The 24,476-nt window shown below is 38.0% G+C and overlaps 1 protein-coding gene across 8 annotated transcripts in view; it reads left to right on the forward strand.

Moving 5' to 3' along the window:
* Positions 1–24,476, forward strand: part of phf3 (PHD finger protein 3) — a 99,670-nt gene that overhangs the window by 40,472 nt on the left and 34,722 nt on the right. For all 8 annotated transcript variants that reach the window (XM_052024518.1, XM_052024519.1, XM_052024520.1 and 5 more), the window contains 5 exons: positions 2,622–2,817; positions 16,491–16,638; positions 17,982–18,138; positions 23,240–23,356; positions 24,222–24,350. In XM_052024518.1, coding sequence (XP_051880478.1) covers positions 2,622–2,817; positions 16,491–16,638; positions 17,982–18,138; positions 23,240–23,356; positions 24,222–24,350 — 747 coding nt within the window. The remainder of the gene's footprint in view (positions 1–2,621; positions 2,818–16,490; positions 16,639–17,981; positions 18,139–23,239; positions 23,357–24,221; positions 24,351–24,476) is intronic.

Consider the following 24,476-nt stretch of genomic DNA (forward strand, 5'->3'; position numbering starts at 1 on the left):
GTTTGCTGCAGTGTTCTTGGATACACCTGATCAGGTCTGGAGATTTATCTACCTTCATATGTTTTGGGACATCCAGTACCTCCTCTGCTGTAATGCAGACTATCCCCAAGACATCCCCATTAACTATCTCAGCGTTTGAAATCTTCATGTCCTCCACGGTAAAAACAGAGGGGAACTATTCATTGAGGATCACGCCCATCTCCTGTGGCTGCAGACAAAGATGTTCACTTTGGTCTTTGAGGGGCCCTATTCTCTCTCCAGTTACTCTTTCCCTTAATATATTTATAAAATCTTTGGATTCTTCTTAATCTTGTCTGCCAAAGCTATCTCATGCCCCCTTTTTGCCCTTCTGATATCTTCCTTGTATACTCCTGCATCCCCTGTACTGTAGGGAGTCACTTGACCCATGCCTCCTTTTTTTTGACCAGAGCCTTGATATCCCTCGTCATCCAGGATTCCCTACTTCCCTTGCCCTTCACTCGATAACAGGAACATGCAGATCTTGATCTCTCCATCTCACTTTTAAAAGCCTCCCACTTGCCTGTGGTTCTCTTGCCCACAAACAACCTACTCTAATCAACTTTTGTAAGTTTTGTCTAATACTGTCAAAATTTGCCTTGTCCCAATTTAGAACTTTAACCTGTGGATCAGATCTGTCCTTTTCCATAACGAATTTAAATCTAATAGAACTTTGGTCACTGGTCCCGAAGTGTTCCCCCACTGACACCTCAGTCACCTGTCCTACCCCATTTCCCAAGGGAAGCTCAAGCTTTGCCCTTGCCCTAGTAGGGCCTTCTATATGTCGCCTGAGGAAACTTTCCTGAACGCACTTAACAAATTCCACCCCACCTAAGCTCTTAGCACTATGGCAGTCCCGGTCTATATTAGGAAAGTTAAAATTCCCTGCCTATGACAACCTTAGTATTCTTGCAACTTTCTACATTCTCCCTGCATATTTATTTCTCTAATTCCTGTTGACTATTAGGGGTCCTATAGTACAATCCCAACAAGGTGACCATCCCCTTCTTATTTCTCTTATTTCTCAGCTCCAGCCATAAAGTCTCACTGGACAATCCCTCAGTGATTCCATTTTGGACTATTGTGGTGTTCTCCTTAATCAGAAATGCAGCTCTTCCTCCTCTTACCCGCCCCCCTCCACCCCAACCTCTATCCTGCCTATAGCACATGTTCCAGGGTACATGTAGCTGGCAGTCCTGTCCATCCCTTAACCATATTTCTGCAAAGGCTATAATGTTCCAGTCCAATGTAGTTATCCATGCGCTGAGTTCATGCGCCTTACCTGTCAGGCCTCTTGCATTGAAATAAATGCATTTTAATCCAATAGTCTTTCCTCCTTCCCTGCCATGCTGCTGCCTGTTTTGTCTACTGACACTGCCATTGAATTTTTTTATCAGCTTCCAGCCTCCCATCTGCCTCACTTCTGCTCAGGGATCCCACTCACTGCCAATCTAGTTTAATTTGTCTCAAAGAAATAGAAAAATCAGAAAGGTCGCCTAGTAATGGCCTTTTTCCCCCATATTTTTCTGATCCATGCCTGCATCCAGTTTTCCCCCCATCCACCCCCATGTCTTCCAATCTAGACTTTGTAGTTCAACCAACAACTGTGACAAACATTTATTTACATTTTACACACTGTATATATCGTCAGAATGTAATTTTTATTGAATAATCTTGTCTTGCTGAAAGAAAGGAAGTGTGAACACCAGAGATACTTTATCTTAAATTTAAGTAGCTTAAGTGGATTGGTGTCCACTTGCATTAATCAAGGTTCCCTTAAGTCAGTTCCATGTATTTATGTAACAGGAGGTGAAATCACAGCACTACTCTTGAAGCTATAATTTGCCATGCTCTCATTTGATGCCTGTGAGCTGTTTCATTGTTCTTCTAAGCTAAACTTCTATATTTTTGTTCTGAATAATGCCAGACTTGTATCAATTTGCTGAATCTGTTAATTCTCAGGTGCTCAGTTCAAGAAGAAATGCAAAATATAACAATAGTCCGACCTATAATTTGAACACATTTAGTGTTGGGGCCAGTGCAGCATAGCTTGGTTAATATATGGAGCTTATATTGATCAGTTTAATTTAAACCATATGAATAAAGTTATCCATTCAGATGCTCTGTCTTAGAGTAAGCACGAAGGTCATGAGCACCATGGTCCCTTCTTCAGAGACTCCACAATTCTTCATTCTTCATAGCTTAATAAACAAAACATTCAGGTTGCATCTTTCCATTCTCATATTTTTCTTTAAAATTGTCATATGACACATGTTGCCAAAGGTGAACTACTGGTAACCTTTGAATGGAGTTTGTACACTAACAGTGCCATAGACTGCATCAACCTCCCACAACTAAGGTTCATTGTATATGTGTGCTTTGCAAAATGTATGTATGAAGATATTGGAATTGTCACTTAGTCTAACTAGAATGAAAAGCAGGATGTTTTGTATATGAAACATGATTTTGACCCAGGCACAGCAGGAAGAAATTGAAGCTGGTAGATCATGTAAACTGACTAAGTGTAAATTTCAAAGCCTTGTAAATGCCAATATTTATTGATGTTGCTATATACTGGATTTATTCTATTATCATATTTCTAGGCCTCTGGTATGAAAACTGGTACTACTAACGCTAAGGATTCAGAGGTGAAGGATGCAAAAAAAGCACATTTGGTGAATGAACGCCTTACAGGACAATTAACAGGAATGTCACAAGCACCTGAACACAGGAAAGACAAACTGCTTAAAGACCTTGCAGCCACCCGGCTTGGTCAAGGAGAAAAACTTCCAAAACTAGGTGCGTGAAAATGATTTAGACCAGATCAGTGCATGTAATAAGTGGAGACAAGAATGTAAATATTGTAATTTAAATGTACTTTCCATGTCTATTGAGACGTTTACAAGCAGAAACATTCTTGGAGCCAAATTCATTGTAAACTCTCTTTCTACCCTGGCGCTTTCATTTAAAATTGTGTCCATTTCTAACTTTTTTCTAGTCCTCAACAAATCCTATTTTTCTTTTTTTTTTCTCCTTCAGCCTTTAACATTTAAAGTTATGTTGTTTTGTTATTATTTCCCTAACTTTTGTTAAGTTTTTGATGCTGTCCTATACTATGGGCCTTGGCTTTGCTCTTGCCTTTAACTTGTTCTGCCAAACTCTAAGTATAAGCTACGCTATCAGGCTTCCCGAAAACAAATTCAAAAATATTTTTGAGTGGCTAAGGCAGCATGCGTTCTTCTTGAGAGAAATTTGACAAAATATGCAAAGCAATAGATCTTCTCCTACAGGGAGAGAACATGATCATGGAATTGATTTTGGATCTGTGTGCTAAAGAGTTAATGCAATGTCTGAATGGCTTCTTTCTGTGCTGTAAATAACAACGTTCTTGGGGCTGCTGTAGAAAGCTGCTTGTGTCAGGGTCAGTGAGAATATTTGTAGTCAAGCACTAAAGTTTTAATCAGTACTCTAATTTGCTGCTTTGGACTGACATGGGAACCAATCTTGAAAATATACAGTGTAGTTCCATTTCTTCCCTCCACTCTGGCTTGATGCAGCATGCTTATTATCCACCAGCAGGAGCAAACTTATTCTGGTCAGTACAAAACTCCCATCAACCTATTGATGCAGCAAGTTAGAGGCCCTTGGTGTTGAGCTTCATTCTTTGGCCCAACATTTACTCTAATCTTGCATTTTTACCAATTCTTAAAGCTTGCAGTTCTTGCAGGATATTTCTGGTGAATTGTGCACAATTTCTGAAAATAGTTGGACTGGTGTTGGCATTGCTGTCTCACTCTGTCACTCAAATCTGGTGCTCACCTTTTTACTTTACCACGGGGCTTGTAGGAGAAACTTTTCATTCTTCTGGGGTTCAGGGCCAGTAACCAAGACAAAGGGATAAGTAGAGCTTTATGCTTTGTTAAAATGCTTATGAATAGTTTCTGTGTTGAAAGTGCTATATCCTACTAATGTAAGTTACCTCTTTCAGCATCATTCATGATGAGTCTCTGTCCTTCAACTGTTCATGTTTTGTTTCCCAGTCTTTCTAGCCATCCACCCTACCTTTACTATTTTGCTCTATAATTTTGTTTACCTCTTTTGTTTGCTTTGGATCTTTGGTACTTTCTCTTTTCATGTATATTTGTTTGTCCTTAGTGTTGTTATTGCACAGCTCTCTTGTTCTTGCATTTTTCTTGCTGTACATTTGATACTGAGTATTTTGACATAAGCCATAGATTATTCTATGGCTACATGTCATCCACTTTTCTCCTCTTTATCTAAAGAACATTTTGTCAAATGGTTTTTTGCACTCCTCCATGTAGAGAGGTGCTCAGCTTCATACCTCTGCTGAAATGATCTTGTTCTGAATGAAAGAGCCAAATGTGTGCTATCTTATGTTTGTATAAGAAACCTTGTGCCTGACTATCTCACGGTTATAGTTGTGGGCTATTTGAAATTCTGGAGGTAGAGGACTAAAATCAGATGAGGTCAGTGATAAAATAATAGTTGAATAGGTGGAGGCAATAGATCTGATTAGAATTGTGTAAGCTATCAGAGTACTAGAAAAGTGAACCAAAGGCAAATATTATTGATAATGAAAATCTGAAATAAAGGAAATCTCACTCTTTCTTGCACATCACCTTTGGAATTTTTTTGCTTTATTATCTGTATACTTGTAGATCCCAATGTTCCATTTGAAATGTTCCATTTAAAATTCAGTTTAATCAGGTCTCACGGACCCTGGATTTACAAAATGGGTGTGCCTCCACTCCTCTCAGGTATATGGTAAAGTTAGCAGAGGGTTTTATTTAAAAGTGAATAATTTTTATTCAGTGCTATTAGTGCAGAATAGAAGACGAGGTAGTTTTTGTAAAAGTTTAGTTGAATCTCTGCTTCAGTCCACTATTAAAGTGCCCATGTTCACCTGAAATGATCAATTACATCCATGGATGGTGCTGTGAAGCAGATATTCAATGTTCAACTTTAACAAAGTTTGTTATGCCTCCTTATCTCCGAACACATGGAGAAATCGGTAACCCTTCATAAATAAAGAAATCATTCCAATACAGGTATGCAATTGTTTGTATTTTTTTTAAAATCCCTTGAACATTCAAAATATTAGCATTTTATTGGGGAAACTCCATTACATTGGTATTTTGCTTTGCACTATGCAGCAGAGTGCAGATTCAATGTGACGAATGGCATAGCCACTCAGCGCTGAGATGTGGCGCATAAGTCTCACCCTAAGCACAATCACCATTGAGCTTTTTAACCAAAGAAAAATCTGTGTTGGCGGATACAGGATGTTCCATCACTTCCAACAGGAGGTGATGAGAGAGTGACCATAGGATCTGGGTGGGTCTGTCAATACATGGAGCAACAGCTTAGTTGTAATTATTCTATTGAATATTTAATTTAAATATTGGCACCTAAATTTTGGGATTTAGTTATTACAGAAGTACTCAATCTGTTTTGGGTTACTCAAGCAATTTAGGCCATGAAAAAGTTTGTTTGTAATCACAAGTATATGGTTGTCCATTTAATTGTATAATTCCTTCTTGATGCATTGTAGCTTTGTAAAGTTTGCATGCTTTCAATTTTGCAGTATTGTTCCTTTTGTGTGTGAGGAAAAAGAATTGTGATGCTAATATTCTATGTTCATGGATTTGCAATATATTATTAAATGCAAGATTTCTAGTCTAATTGAGTTTGGATATAATTTGTAGAGAATTATTTTCAGCAGTACAAAGCAGTAATTATTCTTTGGATATTGCTAGATTAAATTTCAGATCTTAGTTTCAAACTAGAGTTGTATAAACTCAATAGATTTGCCATTATATATTATGTTATGGATTTGTTCTATTACTATCCTAGGTTGTCAAAAGATTGTTTAATGATAACTTGAAGCTTTAATATAAAATATGCCTGTTGGTTTTAAAATAGCTTTTAATGTGTAAAGTAGTTGTTGGAAAGCATACCCATGGATGTCAACAGATACTGTATATTTTATAGGGTACTGATTACATCAGCTGTCAAAAGTATTTGTAAATTTATATGTGCTTTTGAAATGCTGATGAAAATTGTGTAATGCATTTATTAATTAGGTATAGAGAGCTTTAGTATTTCCTCAGGGAACTCTCTGCATATTCTAAAGTTAAATTACATAACCCCTGTCTATTCAGCTAAATTGAAATCTAATGTCTCAATTTATCAGTAGATCAGACTGAATATTTGGAAGAAGGTAGGATGCCTTAGCTTGTATGTTCTTAGAAAGTACGGTATGACCCTGGACAACTTGATCTGGTGCATCAACTCTGGACTAAACTCCAGATTCAGATCTGCAAAAGTCAAAAATGTGAACATAACAAGATAGCAAATGAAGACAGTACTGTTATTTTTGTTATTATGTTATTTCTATGTATTGATTAGAAAATTAATTAGAAACAAGTTCAGTTCTAATGGACAAGATGATCACCATTTATACATAAAATAATTAAAAATTTATCTGTCCACATCTTTGCAACAGTTTCTTTAAATTCTTCTGTATTTATAAAAGTTCTGATGTCGATTGTTCACCCTGTAATTATAACTTCCTAACAGTGGAGGGCAAAATCTGCAACCTTAAAATGGGGACTGTTTTAATATACATTAGCTGGTCCTTCCTGCCCTTAACCCCAAAGACCAGTTTTGTCCTTGATTCTTCTTAAGACTTCAGAAGATTTGTATCAGTTTCCTTCCGACTAGTCAGTTAATCCTGATATGAAAATTTGTATTGTTGTTGTTAAAAGTTTTTATTTAAAGCTTTTAAAAAGTAGAATTCTAAATTGGAATGTATTAGTTTGCTTGATGCAATGCCAATGTTAGTGGGATGTCAAAATCTCTTGCAGATTCTAAACCCAGATTAGGTAGGCAGTTTTTGCCCTTCATTGCAAACTTTTTTTATTTTTAGTATAATTCTTTTGATCTTTTATCTTTGCCCTTTTGTATTTCAACTCTCTCAAACAGTCAGGCTTTTAATAAACTTGCCATCAGCTAACCTGACTTGCTTTTCAGATCTTTTCAATTTTAGTGTACTTGTATTTATTACTCTTTGTTCATTGGTGATTAAACTTGGGAAGAATAATTACCTTGCCAGCAAAGATACTTTCTTTGTAGTGTTTATCAGGGAATATTATAGGGACATATCTAACTATGTAAAAAAAATATCCTTGCAGGTTTAAGATCTTTGAGGAAGAGAGAGGTTTTAAATGGACATCAAGGAGTTGCTGCTTTTAGGGCCTTTGTGACACAGCATCTCTTCCTGTGTAATGAGAGAGGTTACTGATGGATAGCTGACAACTATTGCAAGGCTATGAATTTGAAGGAGACTGTGTTTGATTGGAAACCTCTTAATCAAATCCATTTACAAGTAAAGGACATAACTAATCTAGGAATATGAACAAACTGCTTAAAAATAAATGCAGGTCAGGAGCAGTTATGGCGAGGGAAATCTATAATATTTCTGGTTGACGACCTTTCATCAAAGGGCCTGACAGCAGTCTACTGTAAGTGCATTAAATGAATGCATAATGGAATGTTTCTTAAGTTGACTTAACTATCTTGTAGTTATCTAATAAATGAAGGCAAGCATTGACAGCATAATGGGAGTAGCCCATTCAGTCGTTTGAGCCTGAACTTCTCTCCACTGCTCATCTTTGACTAACTCAGTTCCATTCATATGCCATTGAATCGTATCACTTTATTTTTTTTGAGGTAAAGCAATCTGTCTTGAAAGTTTCAATTGACTGAGCATCTGATGCATTTTGGTTAAGAGAATTCCAGATTTCTCTCTTTCTTTCAGGAAAATGTGCTTTCTGATTTCACACATGAATGGTCCAGCTCTAATTCAAAAGATTGTGCCCCCTTTCTCCCTCTTCACTCACCTGTCACCAAACTAGATGAAATAGCTGCTTGATAAGTATTCCTTCAAATCTATAACTGTATTCCAAAGATCAATTATGTCACACATCAGCCTTCTAAACACTTTATCCCATTTCAACTCTGTTTCATTTGGGTGAAAAGCAAAATACTGCTGGAAGTGTGTAATTAAAAACAGAAAATGGTGGAAATACCCAGCATTTGGTGACATCTATGGAGCGAGAAACAGTCAAAGTTTCAGGTCTATGACCTGAAAGATTTCAAAGAAAGATCAACAAGCTGAAATGTTAATGCTGTTTCTTCACTGATGCTGTCTGACTTGAAGAATATTTTAAGCATTTTCCATTTCATCTTATTAAGGTGAATGTCTGTTGTAACCTTTCCATGACCATTATTCTCAAGGTATGCCCAAATCTAAGTGGACTACTTTAAATGAGATCTGATCATTTTGTACAAAATGATCAGTTCCTTAGTGACTCCTTGATCAGCTCATACTTTCATTCTTGTTCAATGCTTAATCACGGTGTCCCAACTTGGTTCTAGTAACTTCCCCATAACTTGTGTTAATTTATAATTACATGGTTTCGACTATCCTTGTGTCTTAAGGGCCTCACTTTTGTAATTTTTAATAAAGACATGTCATTTTTAAATGTCCAGTTCATGAGTCTGGCCCTGATGAAGGGTCTTGACCCAAAACGTCGACGATTTATTTCCATCCATAGATGATGCATGACCTGCTGAGTTCCTCCAGCACTTTGTGTATGTTGTTAGTTAATCTAGACAACTTTAGAAAAGCTAATGCAGCTTCAGTTTGGTTGGCTTAATATCCTTCTTTTGCTCCACAATTTTTTTATAAATCCACCAAATTTCTTCCATTCTTATTTAGGTTCCATTATACCACTAGTATTCTGTCCCTTTACTTCCTCTGACAAAGGATCCAAAATATTTATTTATCATCGTGTTGGAAGAGACAAATCGTCCGTAACGAGATCAGTTGACTTTTGTGGCATTCTGTTTATGATTGCAGTGCCTAAAAGCTTGATAAAGTTCCCTTTATTATAGAAGCTGAAGTAATGAGAATTAAATTTCCCATGGATAATGAAGCTGGCTCAAGTCAGGAAAAACTGATTTGGTTGAAGCTTTCTCCACATTTGTGTTCACGTAAGTTGTTCATTCTGAATGCAAATAAAAAATAAAACTGCAAATGCAGAAATCTGGAACAAGAACATGCTGGAAGAACTCAGCCAGTTGAGCAGCATTTGTGGAAAGAAACAAGTCAACGTTTTGGGTCAGTGACCCTTCAGAGCTCTGACAAAAGGTCCCTGATCGGAAGCTTTCAATGGGTTCTCTTACCACGGATGCTATTTAATTGATTAGCTGAGGTCTTCTAGAATTTCTGTTTTTGTTTCTGGACCGAAATAAATTGTGTGGCTTAAAAGATTGCAGTGTTTTATGCATGAGTAATGTGTAAAAATACAATACCCAAATCATTATTTTTTGTCCATCAAAACCTTCTCAGTGGATCTCCATCCTTTAAAACTGGTCACCACCAGCCCTCAAATTTCAGTTTCCTCCAGCTGAGCTCGTACAGGGAGGGTTGGGGATGGAGGGAGGACATTATTTCTTAAAATTGCGACTGGATATTTGGTCACACAAGGCACTCATTGTGACCTGATGTGTTAAACAGCTGAGTGTGAGAAAATTGAAGCCACCATCTCTCGGTGCTCTATAACACAATTGTACAGGCTTTTCTGGAGAAAATGAAGGCACCTCATTTTATGGTTGTGCATTACTTTTTGTTTAAGGGAGAGAACCAATTGCCCATATCCAAAAAGTTGAGAACCACTGGAGGAAGTCTCACCACACTTGCAGATCGCCCAGTCAGAACTGCCTTGATTAACAATTCAGGAACTGACTTTGTGCTGTCTGCCTTAACAAGCGGTTAACCTTCAAGACTGTCTGACCAAATCAATAATGAATTGTCCAGAGATTTTATACCCCTCCCTTCCTCCTCAACTCCCAATTTTGAGATCACCTTAAAGTTTTGGCCTATGTGGTGCAGAACTCTTAACAATGGCAGTGAAGGTGACCAGTTCCACAAAATTTTATGGCTTATGTTCTACCCACAAGGGACTGATGCTGGGCCAGTCAAATAAAGGTATAAATTCAACTCCTGTTTTAAGAGACAACAGTGTATATCACTGTAATGTTTGTGATGAAGCTAAGGCAGGACAAAAAGTGCTGCTTTTGATTCCTGTCCCAGAGTACTTGGAATAATTGAACACGTGACTATAAGGTTCCCTTTGTGGTTGTGTGCTGCATCATGTTTTTGCCATGACCGAGATGTGGATCTCTGCAGAAGAGGAATCAAAACAACCAGAAAATCCCTTTTCAGTTGCGGCAGTGGGATGTGTCATGTCCACAGGAGGCGTCCTTATAAGTCAGCAGGACTGCGGGAGTGCAGCCTTTTGAGGAGCTCTACCTCTATCTTCAGAGATGACAAATGGAAGACCTTCTGTCCACAGACACTGATCTCTCCATGTTCAAAATTTTATTATAGAAATGTTAGAAATTGTTAGACAGTAAAGCAATATTATAAGGAATTAAATCTGTTATAATTATAACAAATGTCTGTTTTAACTTTCAGAACGTGTAGAAATTTGCAAAAAAAATAGTGGAAACTCTGTAAAACTCAGTTCAAACAATGTAAACACTTTGATCGCTTTGTGCAAACTTTTGGTACCTTTCAACCTTAAATAAATCTAACATTTACAAAGCTGCATTTTTTAATTACCAGAAATGACAATGGAAATGGTAGCTATCTCCTATCCACTAATACAGAAGCCTTGATTTAATTTATTTGCATCAATATTCAGTTAAGGAAATCTAGGTGACTGGGGTTGGCTTGAAGGTGGAATTGGCGGCTGACCTCGCAAGGAGGAGTAATGTTGCTCTGCCTTTCCATTAGACCCTATCAACAAAGTCAGAGACACTTCCCATCATCTCCTCTGCAATCACCTTGGCATTTTCCCATATCTTCACCTCACCTCTGCCTTTAGCTCAAGTCTTCACCTACTCCACAACAGCTTTAACAATCTGTAAAATAGACTTGCTGTTGTTGGTGTTGAGGTATCCCATGATGAATCATTCAGGGTTGGTGATTGATCCTGGGCAATGGACTTCTTATTTCCTACTGTAATCACTTTACCCTCAAATACTACCCACCCCTACCACTCAACTGTAAAAGGTATTGCACCCCTTCCACCTGTTTCAGACCCAGTGCATCTACAATTCAAGAATCATAAAATGCCCAGAACCATTTCAACTTCTTGTGTGAGGTCAAAATCTGAGATTTTGTTTCTCATCTCTGCACCTACTCTACCTTTGTAGCCACTTGTTGCTCCCTTTACTTACAAAGATCAAATGGGAGAAGGTTTTTAAGCTTGGCATGCTCTTTAGTGTGGAGCAATTTGGAAGACCGTGTTTTCAATTTAACAGGTGATCACGACAACATGCCACTAACTAGCTTTCTCTGACTGAGGATGAGGGCTTCATTCAAACATCTCTGAAATTTTGAGTTTCTCATCTTCCCTGCTCAAACTTCTTTAGACACTGGTCCTCCGATCTGGGATAACTGACGTTATGTGTTTGCTCTCTCAATCTCTATCCTTCCCTGCCTCCTACCTTGCCCAGAAGGGCTTAAAGGTTTTTGCTAGTCAAGTTGAAAGCTCTCTTAACAGTGTTCTTTGATTCAATAATTTTATCTATGGGAAGAGAAATCTTTCAGACAGTGCAAACTCTTCAGAATGATTTAATTAGTTATTGTGGCAATAATGGAGATCGTTTTACCCATCAATGCTATCCTGGATTTCTACTGAGCATTCCATTCTGTCCCACTCTCTGCTTCATTGCTATAGTCCTGCAAAGTTAAATTACTCAAGTACCCATTCGTTTTCCTTTTGAAATCATAATCTCTGCTTCCACCACTCTTGTAGGCAGTGTTTCAGAACCAATCACTTTTTAAATTCTTGCTTTGCTCTTTGCAGCTGAGAGGAAAAAAAGAAACCGTAAAGATCTATAATTGTGAAATAGGGTGGTAGCTGAAACAAAGCAGTGGAAAAGTACTGCATTCTGATGGGGGATGTAGCCATAAGTAGGAATATTGAAATAGGTGTAGGTTTATATGCAGGCCTGTTCAGTCATGTCGTGAGATTGTGGTTAATTTATGAGCCAGCTCACTATATCCCACATATTTCCTGTATCTTTTAATGCCTATTTTTACATCACCCATTCTACCGATACCACCTATTTCAGATTTAAAATTAATAATTGGCCTAACATTTATTATGTACGCATGCATGAATTAGGAGCAAGAGAATGCTACTCAACCCTCTGAGCCTGCTCTGTAATTTAGTAAGATAATAGCTAACAGGATTGTCACTACAGCTCTGCATTCCATCTATTCATGACAACCATTCATCTCCTTTCTCATAAAAAATCTATCCATCTCTGGAATAAAAAAAAATTCAGATAAATGCTGCCCTTTGAGGGAGTTCCAGAATCTGAGGAAAAAAATTGTCACCTCATTTGTGTATTAAATGGGCATCAGCTTATCTTTCAACAGAGGCCTGTAATTCTAGATTCTCCCACAGCAGGGTCAACACAAAGGGGATATTATATCCTGTTAAGTTCTCTTGGGTTCATTTATGCCCCAGACAGCTACACATCCTGCATGCACAAGCCTAGATGTAATACTTAGATAGCCCAATGCTATAAAGTCCTTAATGACATTCAGTGTTTGTTTCCATTTACCATATCATTTGCCCTTAATTTCTTGAAAACTGTTCTAAGTTCCAGGGAATGCAAGCTTAGTTTCTGTAGTCTCATAATTGAAACCTTGGGACTCCAAGTAGGATTCTGATAAATCTAAACTGCTGTCTTTCCAGTGTGTGGAGCCCAGAGCTGCTCAAAGGGCAAGGGTAGTTTAACCATCACCTTGTGTTGCACTCCAGTCTCCCAAGATATTAAGAACAGCTTTCCATTCGCCTTTTTTCATTCCTGTCCATACTTGACCGTGGCATTTTTATGATAAGAGTATACCACTTTTTGCTATTTAGGAAGTACTTTTCTATCTTATAATGATCAAAGTGGATGACCTCACATTTGCTTCCATTGGAATTTTGTCCACTAATAACTTTTTTATTTTATATTTCATTTTACCCTAATTAGAATAATTCCTATATTTGCGCCATTGGCAAATTTAGATTTGTGGATGTAAGAATGTGAATAGGAGCAGAAGTAGGCCCTTGATTCTGTTCCATTTTGGTTCCATTTCGGCTCCATCTCAACTCCACTTTCCTATTTAATCCCCACATAACTTGATTTCCCTGGATTTCAACAAATGGCTGATCTCTTTCAATATTGATCTTGGCTCAATGACTCAGCATTCCCAATCCTCTGGAGTAGAGAATTAAAAAGCCATTTGAGTGAAGAAACTCCTCCTGATTTCAGGCCTAAATATCTAAATGTTTATTCTGAAGTAATGCTACCTAGTTCTGGAAGCCAACTCCCAGCACTTACTTTCTTAATCCCTCTCAGAATCCTACGTTTCAATGAGATCTTCTAAAGTCTAGAGATTGTAGGCCCATTTGTTCAATCTTCTGCCCTGGAATAGGAACCTCATTCTAAGGATCAGATTTGTTAACTGACATTACAATGTCTCTGAGGTAGGTGTATCCTTCCAGGGATAAAGATTTGAAAACCACACAGTACTACAGGAGTAGTCTTTTCAATGTCCTGTACAGTTGTTAAGATTTTTACATTTTTATTCCAACCCCCATGCATCAAAGGCTAACATGCCATTTTGTTTACAAGTTGCTTGTTTTATCTACATACCAGCTTTCAGTGAGTTATGGACTAGGGCACCCAAATCTCTCTGAACAACAATGCTTAAAAGAAATCTGCTTTTCTGTTCTGCTACCAAAGTGAATATCCTCACTTTTGTCTTAATTCCACTTCACATGTTACCTTCCTGGCCACTCTCAAACTTTTCATCTGTTCACAACTTCTTTTTGTCACCCTCACCTTAACTTTCCCATATAGTTTTGTATTATCAACAAATTTACACACTTCATCTAATTGATTGAAACAGATTAAATAGTTGTGGCCCATGCACTGATTCTTCTTGTAGCCCACTAGTTATATCCTGCCAAACTATTTTGTGTCTGTTAATTTAATCTTTCTCCATCCTTGTGCATTAGAATTAACTGAGTCTTTGTGTAACTTTTTTGGCATCTTTTAACAAATGCTTTTTGAAATCCAAGTGGACTACATCCCCTGTATTTGGCTAGTCATGTCCTCAAATATTCTAATAAATTTATCAAAATATTTTATCTGTAGTTCCGATTTTTTCTTTGTTCCTTGAGTAACAGTGTTATAATTGCTGTTATCAAATTCTCAGGGACACTTCAAGATTGGAGAATTTTGGTAAATCACACTCAATGCATTTGCAGCAACATCTTTTAGAACCTCAGGATTTAGGCCATCAAATTCAGGATATTTGTCTCATTGTTTTGTCTGGTAATTTTTTCCTTACGGATAATAATTACTTCATGTTCTTCATTTCTAAAAGCCCCTTGGTTCCTTGCACTATCTGGAATGTGTTTTGTGCTCTATGCTCTGAAGATGGATACATTTAACATCTTAGTCACTTCTATATTTCCCATCACAATTTCTCTTCTCTCAGCTTCTGAGAAACGTCTTAACTCTCATTTTGCATACTTGTAAATGCTTTAGAATTTTTATACATTTTTGGTAGCTTGCTTCCATGCTCTGTGCTTTTTCCCTTTTATCAATTTTTGATGGTTTTCCTGTTATTAAAATATTCCCAGTCCTCAAGATTACTGTTCATTTTTGCAACATCATAAGCCTCTTAATTTAACCCTGCCCGTAACTTCTTTCACCATGTGCTCTTGGGGGGCTCCTAATCCTCAATGGATGTAACATCATTGAGAATTTTCAATATGTCTTTGCTCACTACCATCATATTTTCCAGCCTACTTTTGCAATTCACCTTAATCAGCTTTTCCTTTAAAGCTATATAATTGGCTTTATTTAAATTTGACTCGAGTTTCAGATTAAGAATGTTGAATAAGAATCTTGAACTCAATAATAACTTCAACTCATACTATTATATGATTAATCAAGAAATCCTTTGAGATGCTAATTATCTCTGCTTCATTGCACAAAACATGTAAAATAGCTTATCCCCTACTTGCTTCCTTTGCCTTTTGTTCTAGGGTATCCTTGCTGAGTTGATTTGTCCAGTCTCTATTGAAAGTTCTCCAGGATTGTTGTATTACCACTATTGCAAGCTTTTTACCCCATCATCCAATAAACACAATTATTGCAGTACCCACACAAATCTTGTGTGACTTTAGTCACATGCTGTGATTTTTGTACCTGTTTATTAACTCTGACTCCCAGTTATGCAAATTGTTACCACTAATAGTCTTTTCTGAGAGATTTTATCAAACACTTCTGAAAGTCTTACAAAATGCTTCCGGATGCAGGGTTTCAACTGGAAATATTGACAATTCCTTCTCCCGCACCCCCCCCCCCCCCCCAACAGATGCTGCTCAACCTGCTGTTTGTTGCTCCAGATTCCAACACTTGCAGTCTCTTGTGACAGCATCAATACTACCTCGTCCACTGCTTTTGTCACCTTTAAAAAAAATCAAATCACATTTGTCAGAAATGAGCTACAATTTACAAATGTATGTTTATGCTCTCTGATCTTGGGATATTTTTCAAGGTGTTCAGTCACTCTATCTTTAATTGTAGACATTTATAATTCCTTGATAATAGATGTTAGGCCAACTAGTCCATAAATCCTTGGTTTCTGCTACTTACCCTTCTTAACTAAACCAGTGCAGCGACTTGCATTTCTCCATTCTAAAGAAACTATTCTGTTGCACAGTGGATGGAACTCCAGAAGTATTTTATAAATGGATGTAGAACACTAAAGGTGAAATAGAAAGTTACTAAAATAATGGAAATTACATTTTGGGGAATGTGCAGAAAAGGTGATTAATTTTCTAACAATCTGTGTTGTCACCAGTTTCTGAATACAGGTACCACTTGGCTATCTAAATTTCATTTCTTCTCATACAAATTAGACATTAAGGAAGGACAAAGGCCTAGTTCCAATGGGATGAAAATATTAAATTTTGATGAAAGTAGGAATGGAGTGGAGTTGGTGAAAATGCCAGAATAATTGAGTGTTTTAGAACTTGAAGATTAAAGTGTTTATGCTATTTTCATGTTTTTATATATAACAAGGATGTTGCTGACTTGATTTTCTTCTGCAGTTTTGTTCACTCCCCTGTGTGAAGTGTCTGAATATTCTTCAGAGTGCCAGTCACGTTTGGGGAAAGCAAAGCACGCATGAACCCAAGGCCTCCTCTCCTGTTGTCTAACATATTGAATTCTAGCTGTAGGAAATGTCTGCCACGTTATGATAAATGCAGATTAAAACATTTCTATTTTTATTTCAGACTTAAAGGATAAACTATCTGTGAAAAAGAAAGGAGAGAAAGGATCAAATAGTGCTCCACTTCCAACCAGCCCTTCTACACCTCAACCAACTGTTGAACAAATTAGACAGAATGTTCGCCAATCTCTGAAGGACATCTTAGCAAAAAGGTAAAAATCTTGTTTATGCTTTAAAAAAGTTTGAAGTTGTCTTTGTACATCCAATCAACCAATAAATGTGAGAAAGCATTCTTGGTGCAATATCATCTCTTGAAGCAGGACTCTTCTGTTTAAACTTTGTTAGTGACAGTAGGCTGTTAAGCTAAATTGACTTCTAAGGTCAAAATGTTGTAACATGATTATGCCATTTAGACCACACCTGTAATGCTATGTAATTGAATATGATTTAACATGACTTAAAAGAACCCACTTTGTGTCATATCACATGACTGTTTTAGCTTTTCAAAAATCTACCAGTCATATTGCCATCCACAGAAGCCAAACATCTACTGTTCGTTATGAGTAGGAATGTTTTCCATCTTCCCCATTTCTCTCCAGAAAGGCCTGGCTCCAGTTTTTTAGGCTATGTCCTTCAGTCTTAGACTGAATTTGTGAATTTTTTGGAGACAAAGTTGCAGACTTAGAATTCCTGACCAGTAAAAATAGCCTCTATTTATCTAGTAGTTTCCCTTCATATCTTGAAAATTTCTTGAACTCACCATTGATGAAAGTCAAAAAACTGGTAGATGCTGGATATCTGAAATACAAGCAGCAAATACCCAGCAGTTAAGGCAGCATCTGTGGATAGAAAGCCAGATTTAACATTTCAAATTGGAACGAAGGGTTATTGACCTGAAACATTATATGTTTCTCTTTCCATAGATGCTGCCCGCCCTGCTGAGCATCTGCAATATTTTCTGTTTTGATTTCACCATTGGTAGGTGACAGGAGAAATTGTTAATGTTTTATGGGATCCTTGGCTTTTCAATAAAAACATTGATTAAAAGAGCAAGGGAGTTATGCTGATTAGATCTTAGATATTGTTTTCATTTCTGACCATCACATTTCATAATGCTGCAAAGCTTTAGCAAGGGTTCAGTGGAACTTGACTTGAGTAAAAGTAAGTGTATTCTCCCTAGAGTTGAGAAGATTAAGGGGATATTTGTTGAGATGGTTCAAAATAAATAGTAACTGTTTTCAGCAGCAGATGTGTCTGTGTCTTGCAGATGCAGATTTAACATAAAATGCAAAAGAACCAAAGACCGCGTAAACTGATCATGTTATTCTAATCTGAAATGCACTGACTGAAAGGCTGGTGGAAGCAAATTTAGTAGTAGCTTACGGCAGAAAATTGGTGAATTTCTTGGGGACAACGTTGCAGGAGATGGGGGAAAGTACAAAGCTCTTACATGTTGTTTCATTTTGTTTTGTGTCTCTTACTCATGAGGTATATACTGCAGCTGATAATTTTAACTATTTCTGAACTAAACAGAACAAATTTCACTTTTGTTCAGGCTCTCGGATTCGGATTTGAAAGTTCCAGAGGAACGAGCAACCAAGGTTGCAGCCAGGATTGAGAGGAAGCTGTTTTCTTTTTATGGGGACACAGATACTAAATACAAAAGCAAATACAGGAGCTTGATGTTTAATCTCAAAGATCCCAAAAATCAAGTACGTAAATAACAGTTGTTGAAAAAATAATTATTATATTTTGAAAATGCTGATTTATGAACTTTTTTCAAAGATTATAATGCAATAGAACCTAATTGCCAAAGTTACTAGGGAGTTTGAGTGGATGAGAATTGTCTTGCCTTGACTCTATTGTCAAGCAAAGCTGAGTCATCACCCCAGTGCTTTGCTCAGTCTTTCTCGCACTATGCCCCCCCAACCCCCCCACGTTTCCAACAAGCTACCCATTGAACTGCAGCTATTGAGCTGCAGTATGCAGAAGGCACTTGTGAATTCAGAAATCGGAGGTGTAAGTGGACTTGGGAGTCCTAGTGCAGGATTCCCTGAAGGTTAACTTTCAGGTTGAGTCGGTAGTAAGGAAGGCAAATGCAATGTTTGGATTCATTTCGAGAGGACTAGAGTATAAAAGGAAGGATGTAATGCTGAGGCTTTATAAGGCATTGGTCAGATCACATTTGGAGTATTGTGAGCAGTTTTGGGCCCCATATCTAAGGAAGGATATGCTGGCATTGGGGAGGTTCCAGAGGAAGTTTACAAGAATGATCCCGAGAATGAAAGGGTTAACATATGAGGAGCGTTTGATGGTTCTCGGCCTGTACTCGCTGGAGTTTAGATGGATGAGGGGGGATGTCATTGAAACCTACCAAATATTGAAAGGCCTGGATAGAGTGGACGTGAAGAGGATGTTTCCAGCAGTGGGAGAGTCCAGGACCAGAGGGCACAGCCCCAGAATAGAAGGATGTCCTTTTAGAACAGAGATGAGGAGCAATTTCTTTAGCCAGAGGGTGGTGAATCTGTGGAATTCATTACCAAAAATGGCTGTGCCGGCCAAGTCATTGGGTATATTTAAAGTGGAGGTTGATAGGTTCTTGATTAGTAAGGGCATCAAAGGTTACGGGGAGAAGGTAGGAGAATGGGGTTGAGAGAGAAAAATAAATCAGCCATGATTGAATGGTGGAGCAGACTCGATGGGCCGAATGGCCTAATTCTGCTCCTATGTCTTATGGTCTTATGAATGCTCACATAGAGTGGTAGGTGCCTGGAATGTGCTGCCAGGCGTGGTAGTGAAAGCAGATACAATAGTGGCATTTAAGAATCTCTTAGATAGGCGCATGGATATGCAGGGAATAGAGGGCTATGGATCATGTGCAGGCAGAAGGGATTAGGTTAATTTGGCATCAGCACAGATATCATTGGCCGAAGGGCCTGTTCCTGTGCTGCATAGTTCTTTGTTCTATATTCTCATGTTCGGAGGCAGAGCTCTAAGCCGTTGTCCACTGCTTCACCTAACCATATGGGAGGATGGGCCTTACATTTCTGCAAGACAAAGGCCCTCTGCAAATCTGCTCCTGCTGTACAACACGATAAAAATCCATAACAAGACCCTAGAAAATGCAGGCATTTCCCATACCTTGGGAGGCATCTGTCAGTGAAGGCAGACATTGATGATGAAATTCACCACTGCCTTTAGTACGCCAGCATAGCCTTAGATAATCTGAGGAGAAGAATGTGCCTGGTCTTGATCATCAAACAAAAGTTCAATGTCTAGCTGGCAGCAGTTATCCTTGCCTTTTGAATGTTTCTGAGAAGTGGAATATCTAGACAGGAACCTCAAAACACTGGAGGGGTACTACTAACGTTCTCCGCAAAGTCCTCCAAATCCACTGGCAACATAAGCAAACCAATATTATCAACTGCATCATTCCCAGCACTGAGGCAGCCAGCACCTATGGACAGGCCATGTCATTTGCATGTATGACACCAGACTCCCAAAACAAACATTCTGTTCTAAGCAAAAACAGAAAATGCTAGAAGTAATCAGCGAGTCAGGTAGTATCTATGGGAAGAGAAACAATCAACATTTCTATTCCAAGCTTTGTCTTAGGAGGGGATTATCCAGTGGAAAGAGGAGTCTTGGAAATCCCTTGCCTATGACAGCTCAGAATGGGGAAGAAGCATTTGGGACTTTGAGTCCATATTTCAGGAGTACATGGAAGCTCTATGTAAATTGCGGACTGAGCATACCATCTCCCAAACCTACTTCTCCTATCGACTACCTTGTGCCTCACTTGGATCCTTATCAGGCAGCTTCGAACCTGCAGAATTGGAGAGGAAGCAAGTGATCCTCGATCCCAAGGAAGTGCCTGAGAAGAGATCGTGTGTGTCTTGTCCATAAGAATGAACTGCAGTCGTAGCTCAGTGTTAGTACACGTATGCAAGATAGTTAACACTGACCTGCAGCAGACACTGAGCCACAGTGTTTTACCCACTGGGGCAGAAAGTTGTGGATTCAACAACCAATGCAAAGTGTTGCACTTTAGAGGGCTATCTTTGTGAACAGAAGTTAACCAGAGGCTCCATCTCCTTTCAGCTGGGCTTAAAAGGTCCCATAGCAATATTATATTGAAGGGTTAGGGAAGGTTATTTAGTGCGTCCTGGTCACTTCATCCCTCAGCCATGGTCAGTAGAGCTGCTAATTTGTTTATTGTCACATTTCTGTTGTTGGAGCTTGCTACATGCACATTAGCTGCTGTGTCTCCTATATTACAATAGTGACTACTCTTCAGAAGTACTGAATGGACTATAAAGCACCTTGTTATGTGTGAGGTTGTGAAAGACACTGATTTAATAAAATCCATTACTTTCTCTGTTTCTTTACCCTCTGTTTCTTTACCCTCTCTTTCCCAATCTGTTTGGGTGTTAAGTGTATTTTATTTCATTGTCAGATTTCTTTGTTTAATATCCAGTTGGAATGAACAAGTAACTGTTTTCCTAAAGCGTGCAACTAAATTTTCAAACATTGAGTTTAATATACTTGGAGTGGCTTTTATCAATCTCATACTTGATGTGAATCTGCTTTCTGAATTGCTCACTTGTCAGAAGTCAAGGGAGATTTTAATTAATTGAATCCAAGCTCATCTACTCCCTCATTTCAAGCTCTTTGCAAAAGATTATAGAAAGTTAAATCGAAGCCACCGGCCTCATAAAGGTATCTCACGGGTGCGTTGTTCACTCAGCGGAGCAGGATTACTGCAGGTTCACACAATTCAGAAAGCTGGGCATAATTAAACTTTGGAGTGCATGTTGGGTATTTTCAAAAGACTGTGTTCTCTGAATGGTTGATTCTTACTGTTCATGTCCTGGCACCTGGTTATTTGCAGGATGTGGCTTTGGACTAAAATAAAAGTCCAGCTGGTAATGTGAGATGGAAGGTTTTCAGACTATGAGATCAATAGGTTTGAAATTTGGATTGAACCCAGGTTTCTGAGATATTATCTATTTTTGCATAAATATAAACAATTTAGTGAGATGGAAGTGCTAACTTAACTGTACTCTGAAAAATATTCTGACTTTGCTTTCAGGGGAATTGAAAAATGTTGTTCATATTTTCCCCAATGGTGAAATAAATGTGTTCTAGTTTTAAAATTCTTGCTACCGTGACTAAGCCTTCATCTGCCCTGCTTTCATTGAATTTTCCTAGTTCCTTCTTTTCTGTCATGTTGTTTTGATGATGCCACTTTGTATACCAGTTCTTTCTTTCTCCTTAACTGTGGATTTCCCAACACGATTGTAAAGAGCGACCTTGACTTTGCTTTCATTTCCAACATTTCTGCTTTCAATCCTTTCTTCTCTCTTGTCCTCGGCCTCCTCAAGAGAAACTCAATGTAATCTGGCAGGAAAGTACCTAATTTCCTGATTAGGAATGTTAAAGCTTTGCAGACTCAACACTGAATTTACTCATTTCAAAAAAATGAACAGTTGCAGCATATATAACAGATTTCCAGCATTACTTTAGTAATCTCAATTAACTATTCTGTATATTCACGTCATCTAGCCTTTTGTTACCTGGTAGTATGACTTGTTTGTTTAAATTTCTCCTGTCTGCCACCCTATCACATACAATCCTTTCTGTTTTCTCCTCTTCTCCTCCCCCCATCCACCTTACTTTGCATCTTAAGACCATTACCTCTCAGAGTTTCCAATTCTGAGAAAAGGTTGTTGATCTGAAATGTAAACTCTATTTCTTTGTTCACAGATGTTGTCTAAGTATTTTCAGCATTCTGCCTTTATTTCAGGCTTTTGCTTATTGACTTAAGTAACCGTCCTGGATTCTTAGATTGTCAGTCAATTTTCAGTAAATACTAAAGAATATTAAAATTGGAGGTTATTGTAGCTTTGCCTGATGTTTTTTTTCATTCATTGTACATAATCAATACTTTGTCAGACTGTAGTACTGTTGCTTCTGTTGGTTTAATTTGACAAATTAGTTCGCCTCATTAATTGTTAGTGGATCTTAATCCATGTCCAACAGCCCTGTGGGAACACTTTCACCAGAAGGACTACGCTGGTTTAAGAAGGTTGTTCACCATCCCTTTCTCAGGGGCAATTAAGAATGCACAATAAATTTGACCCTTGCCAGTGACACTATCCTCCTGAATAATGAACTGAAAAAAATGATCTTTAATAAAGACATTCTGAAGATTGAAATATTTCTATTGTTTATTCCAATGGTTTGGCATCTATCTCATCAATTAATGTTTGCCACACTTCCTTCCCACTCGCCAAGGCCCCAGTTCCTGTGCTCCCTCTCCAATTTCCAGGGCCCTGGTACCTGTGCTTCCTTCCCACTCGCCAGGGGTTGGTTCCTTTGCTCGCTTCTCACTCACCAGAGCCTCGGTTCCTACACTCCCCACTCACCAGGCCCTGGTTCCCATACTTGCTTCTCACTCAGCAGGGCCTCGGTTCCCATGCTCCTTTCCCAGTCACCAAGGGCTTCCTTCCTACTCACTGGGGCCTAGGTCCCCATGCTCCCTTCCCACTCAGTAGGCCCTGGATTCTGCTCCCTGGGACCCCAGTTACCACGCTCCCTTTAAACTTACACGACTCACTGGAAAATTTTTTATCATGACTTCATCTGCCTGTCTTGATACTTTAAAATGATACCAAAGACAATTAAAAATTCAACTTCATCTTGAAATTATTTATGATTTACTGAACTATTGTTTGTTATACAGAAAAATAAGCCAAGCTTTATTAAACATAAATCAGAATTTTTATTTTAAAAACCTTTGAAACATTTCAGGTGCTGTTCAAACGAGTGTTAAAAGGTGACATTTTACCTGATCATTTAATTCGTATGAGTCCAGAGGAACTGGCGTCCAAGGAATTAGCCGCATGGAGGCAGAGAGAGAATAGACATGTAAGATCTGTTTTGAATATTACTTATTTTTATCCTTTTGTACACTTAATCGCCTTCTGTTGGTACTTTAATGATCTATCTGCTGTTTCAGTGAAGGTGTTAACTTGTTATTCCTTTTTCAGAAATTATTTTCTTTTCATTGCTGAGTTGGATATCATACAGTGTTCAGTTGCCAAGTGAAGGGGCATCTATTTAGTTAAAAGCAGATTTGGCAGATTCATAACTCTACTGTTTTATATCCAATCGCACAATAGTTAGGATCTCTGAAGTGATTTTAATTGTACATTTCTTTCACATTTTACCTTCAAATGAGCAATTATGTATTTCTCAGAGTGGAGGTAAAATGATTCTGGACTTGCAGTTCTAAATTTGAAGTAAGATTCATAGATCTGTGGTTCTCTGAATCCCAAGAGCTATTAATAATGTAATCACTGACAGGCTTTTTAATTTGTTTGGAGCACAGAATTGGATATTTTAGTAGTTAGCTTTATTTTATTAGTGCATCATGCAGAATGTTCTTTAAGTGCTTCAATAAATGGGAAAGCGTGTGTGACAGATTAGATTGACCTAGTGACCTAGTTTACTGATCATAATACCAAAAATAACCCATTTCTTTAACTAGTTATTGTTAGTGTTGCAATCAGGAAACCTAAGCTCTATCAAAGCATGTTGGTTATGCTCGTGTTTTTTTCTGTCCCATGCCCCAGGTACATTCTAATGAGAACTGTTAGAATTAGAATTTTTACGACAGTAACCTATTGCTGTGTAAATAATTTTGGAGTATGGATTATTAGATCATGTGTTCATAAGCTTTCTTGAGGATTTTCACCTCAGTGTATGTGAAGTATGCTTATTTCATCCACAGATGATTGAAATGATAGAAAAAGAACAAAGGGAAGTTGAAAGGCGACCAATTACAAAAATAACCCATAAAGGAGAAATTGAGATTGAGAGTGAGACACCAATGAAAGAACCTGAAGTGGTGGTTACAGAGGTAAATGATAAACAAAATAAGATATAATAGACTACTTGGAGAATTTTTTCCTGAATCAGACTTAGCAATCTTTCTCTTCGATAATGAGTTATTTTTAATTTGTGAAGACGTTGTATTGATGGGCTT

The sequence above is a fragment of the Pristis pectinata genome, chromosome 10 (assembly GCF_009764475.1).
Source record: "Pristis pectinata isolate sPriPec2 chromosome 10, sPriPec2.1.pri, whole genome shotgun sequence".
NCBI classification, from domain to species: Eukaryota; Metazoa; Chordata; class Chondrichthyes; order Rhinopristiformes; family Pristidae; genus Pristis; species Pristis pectinata.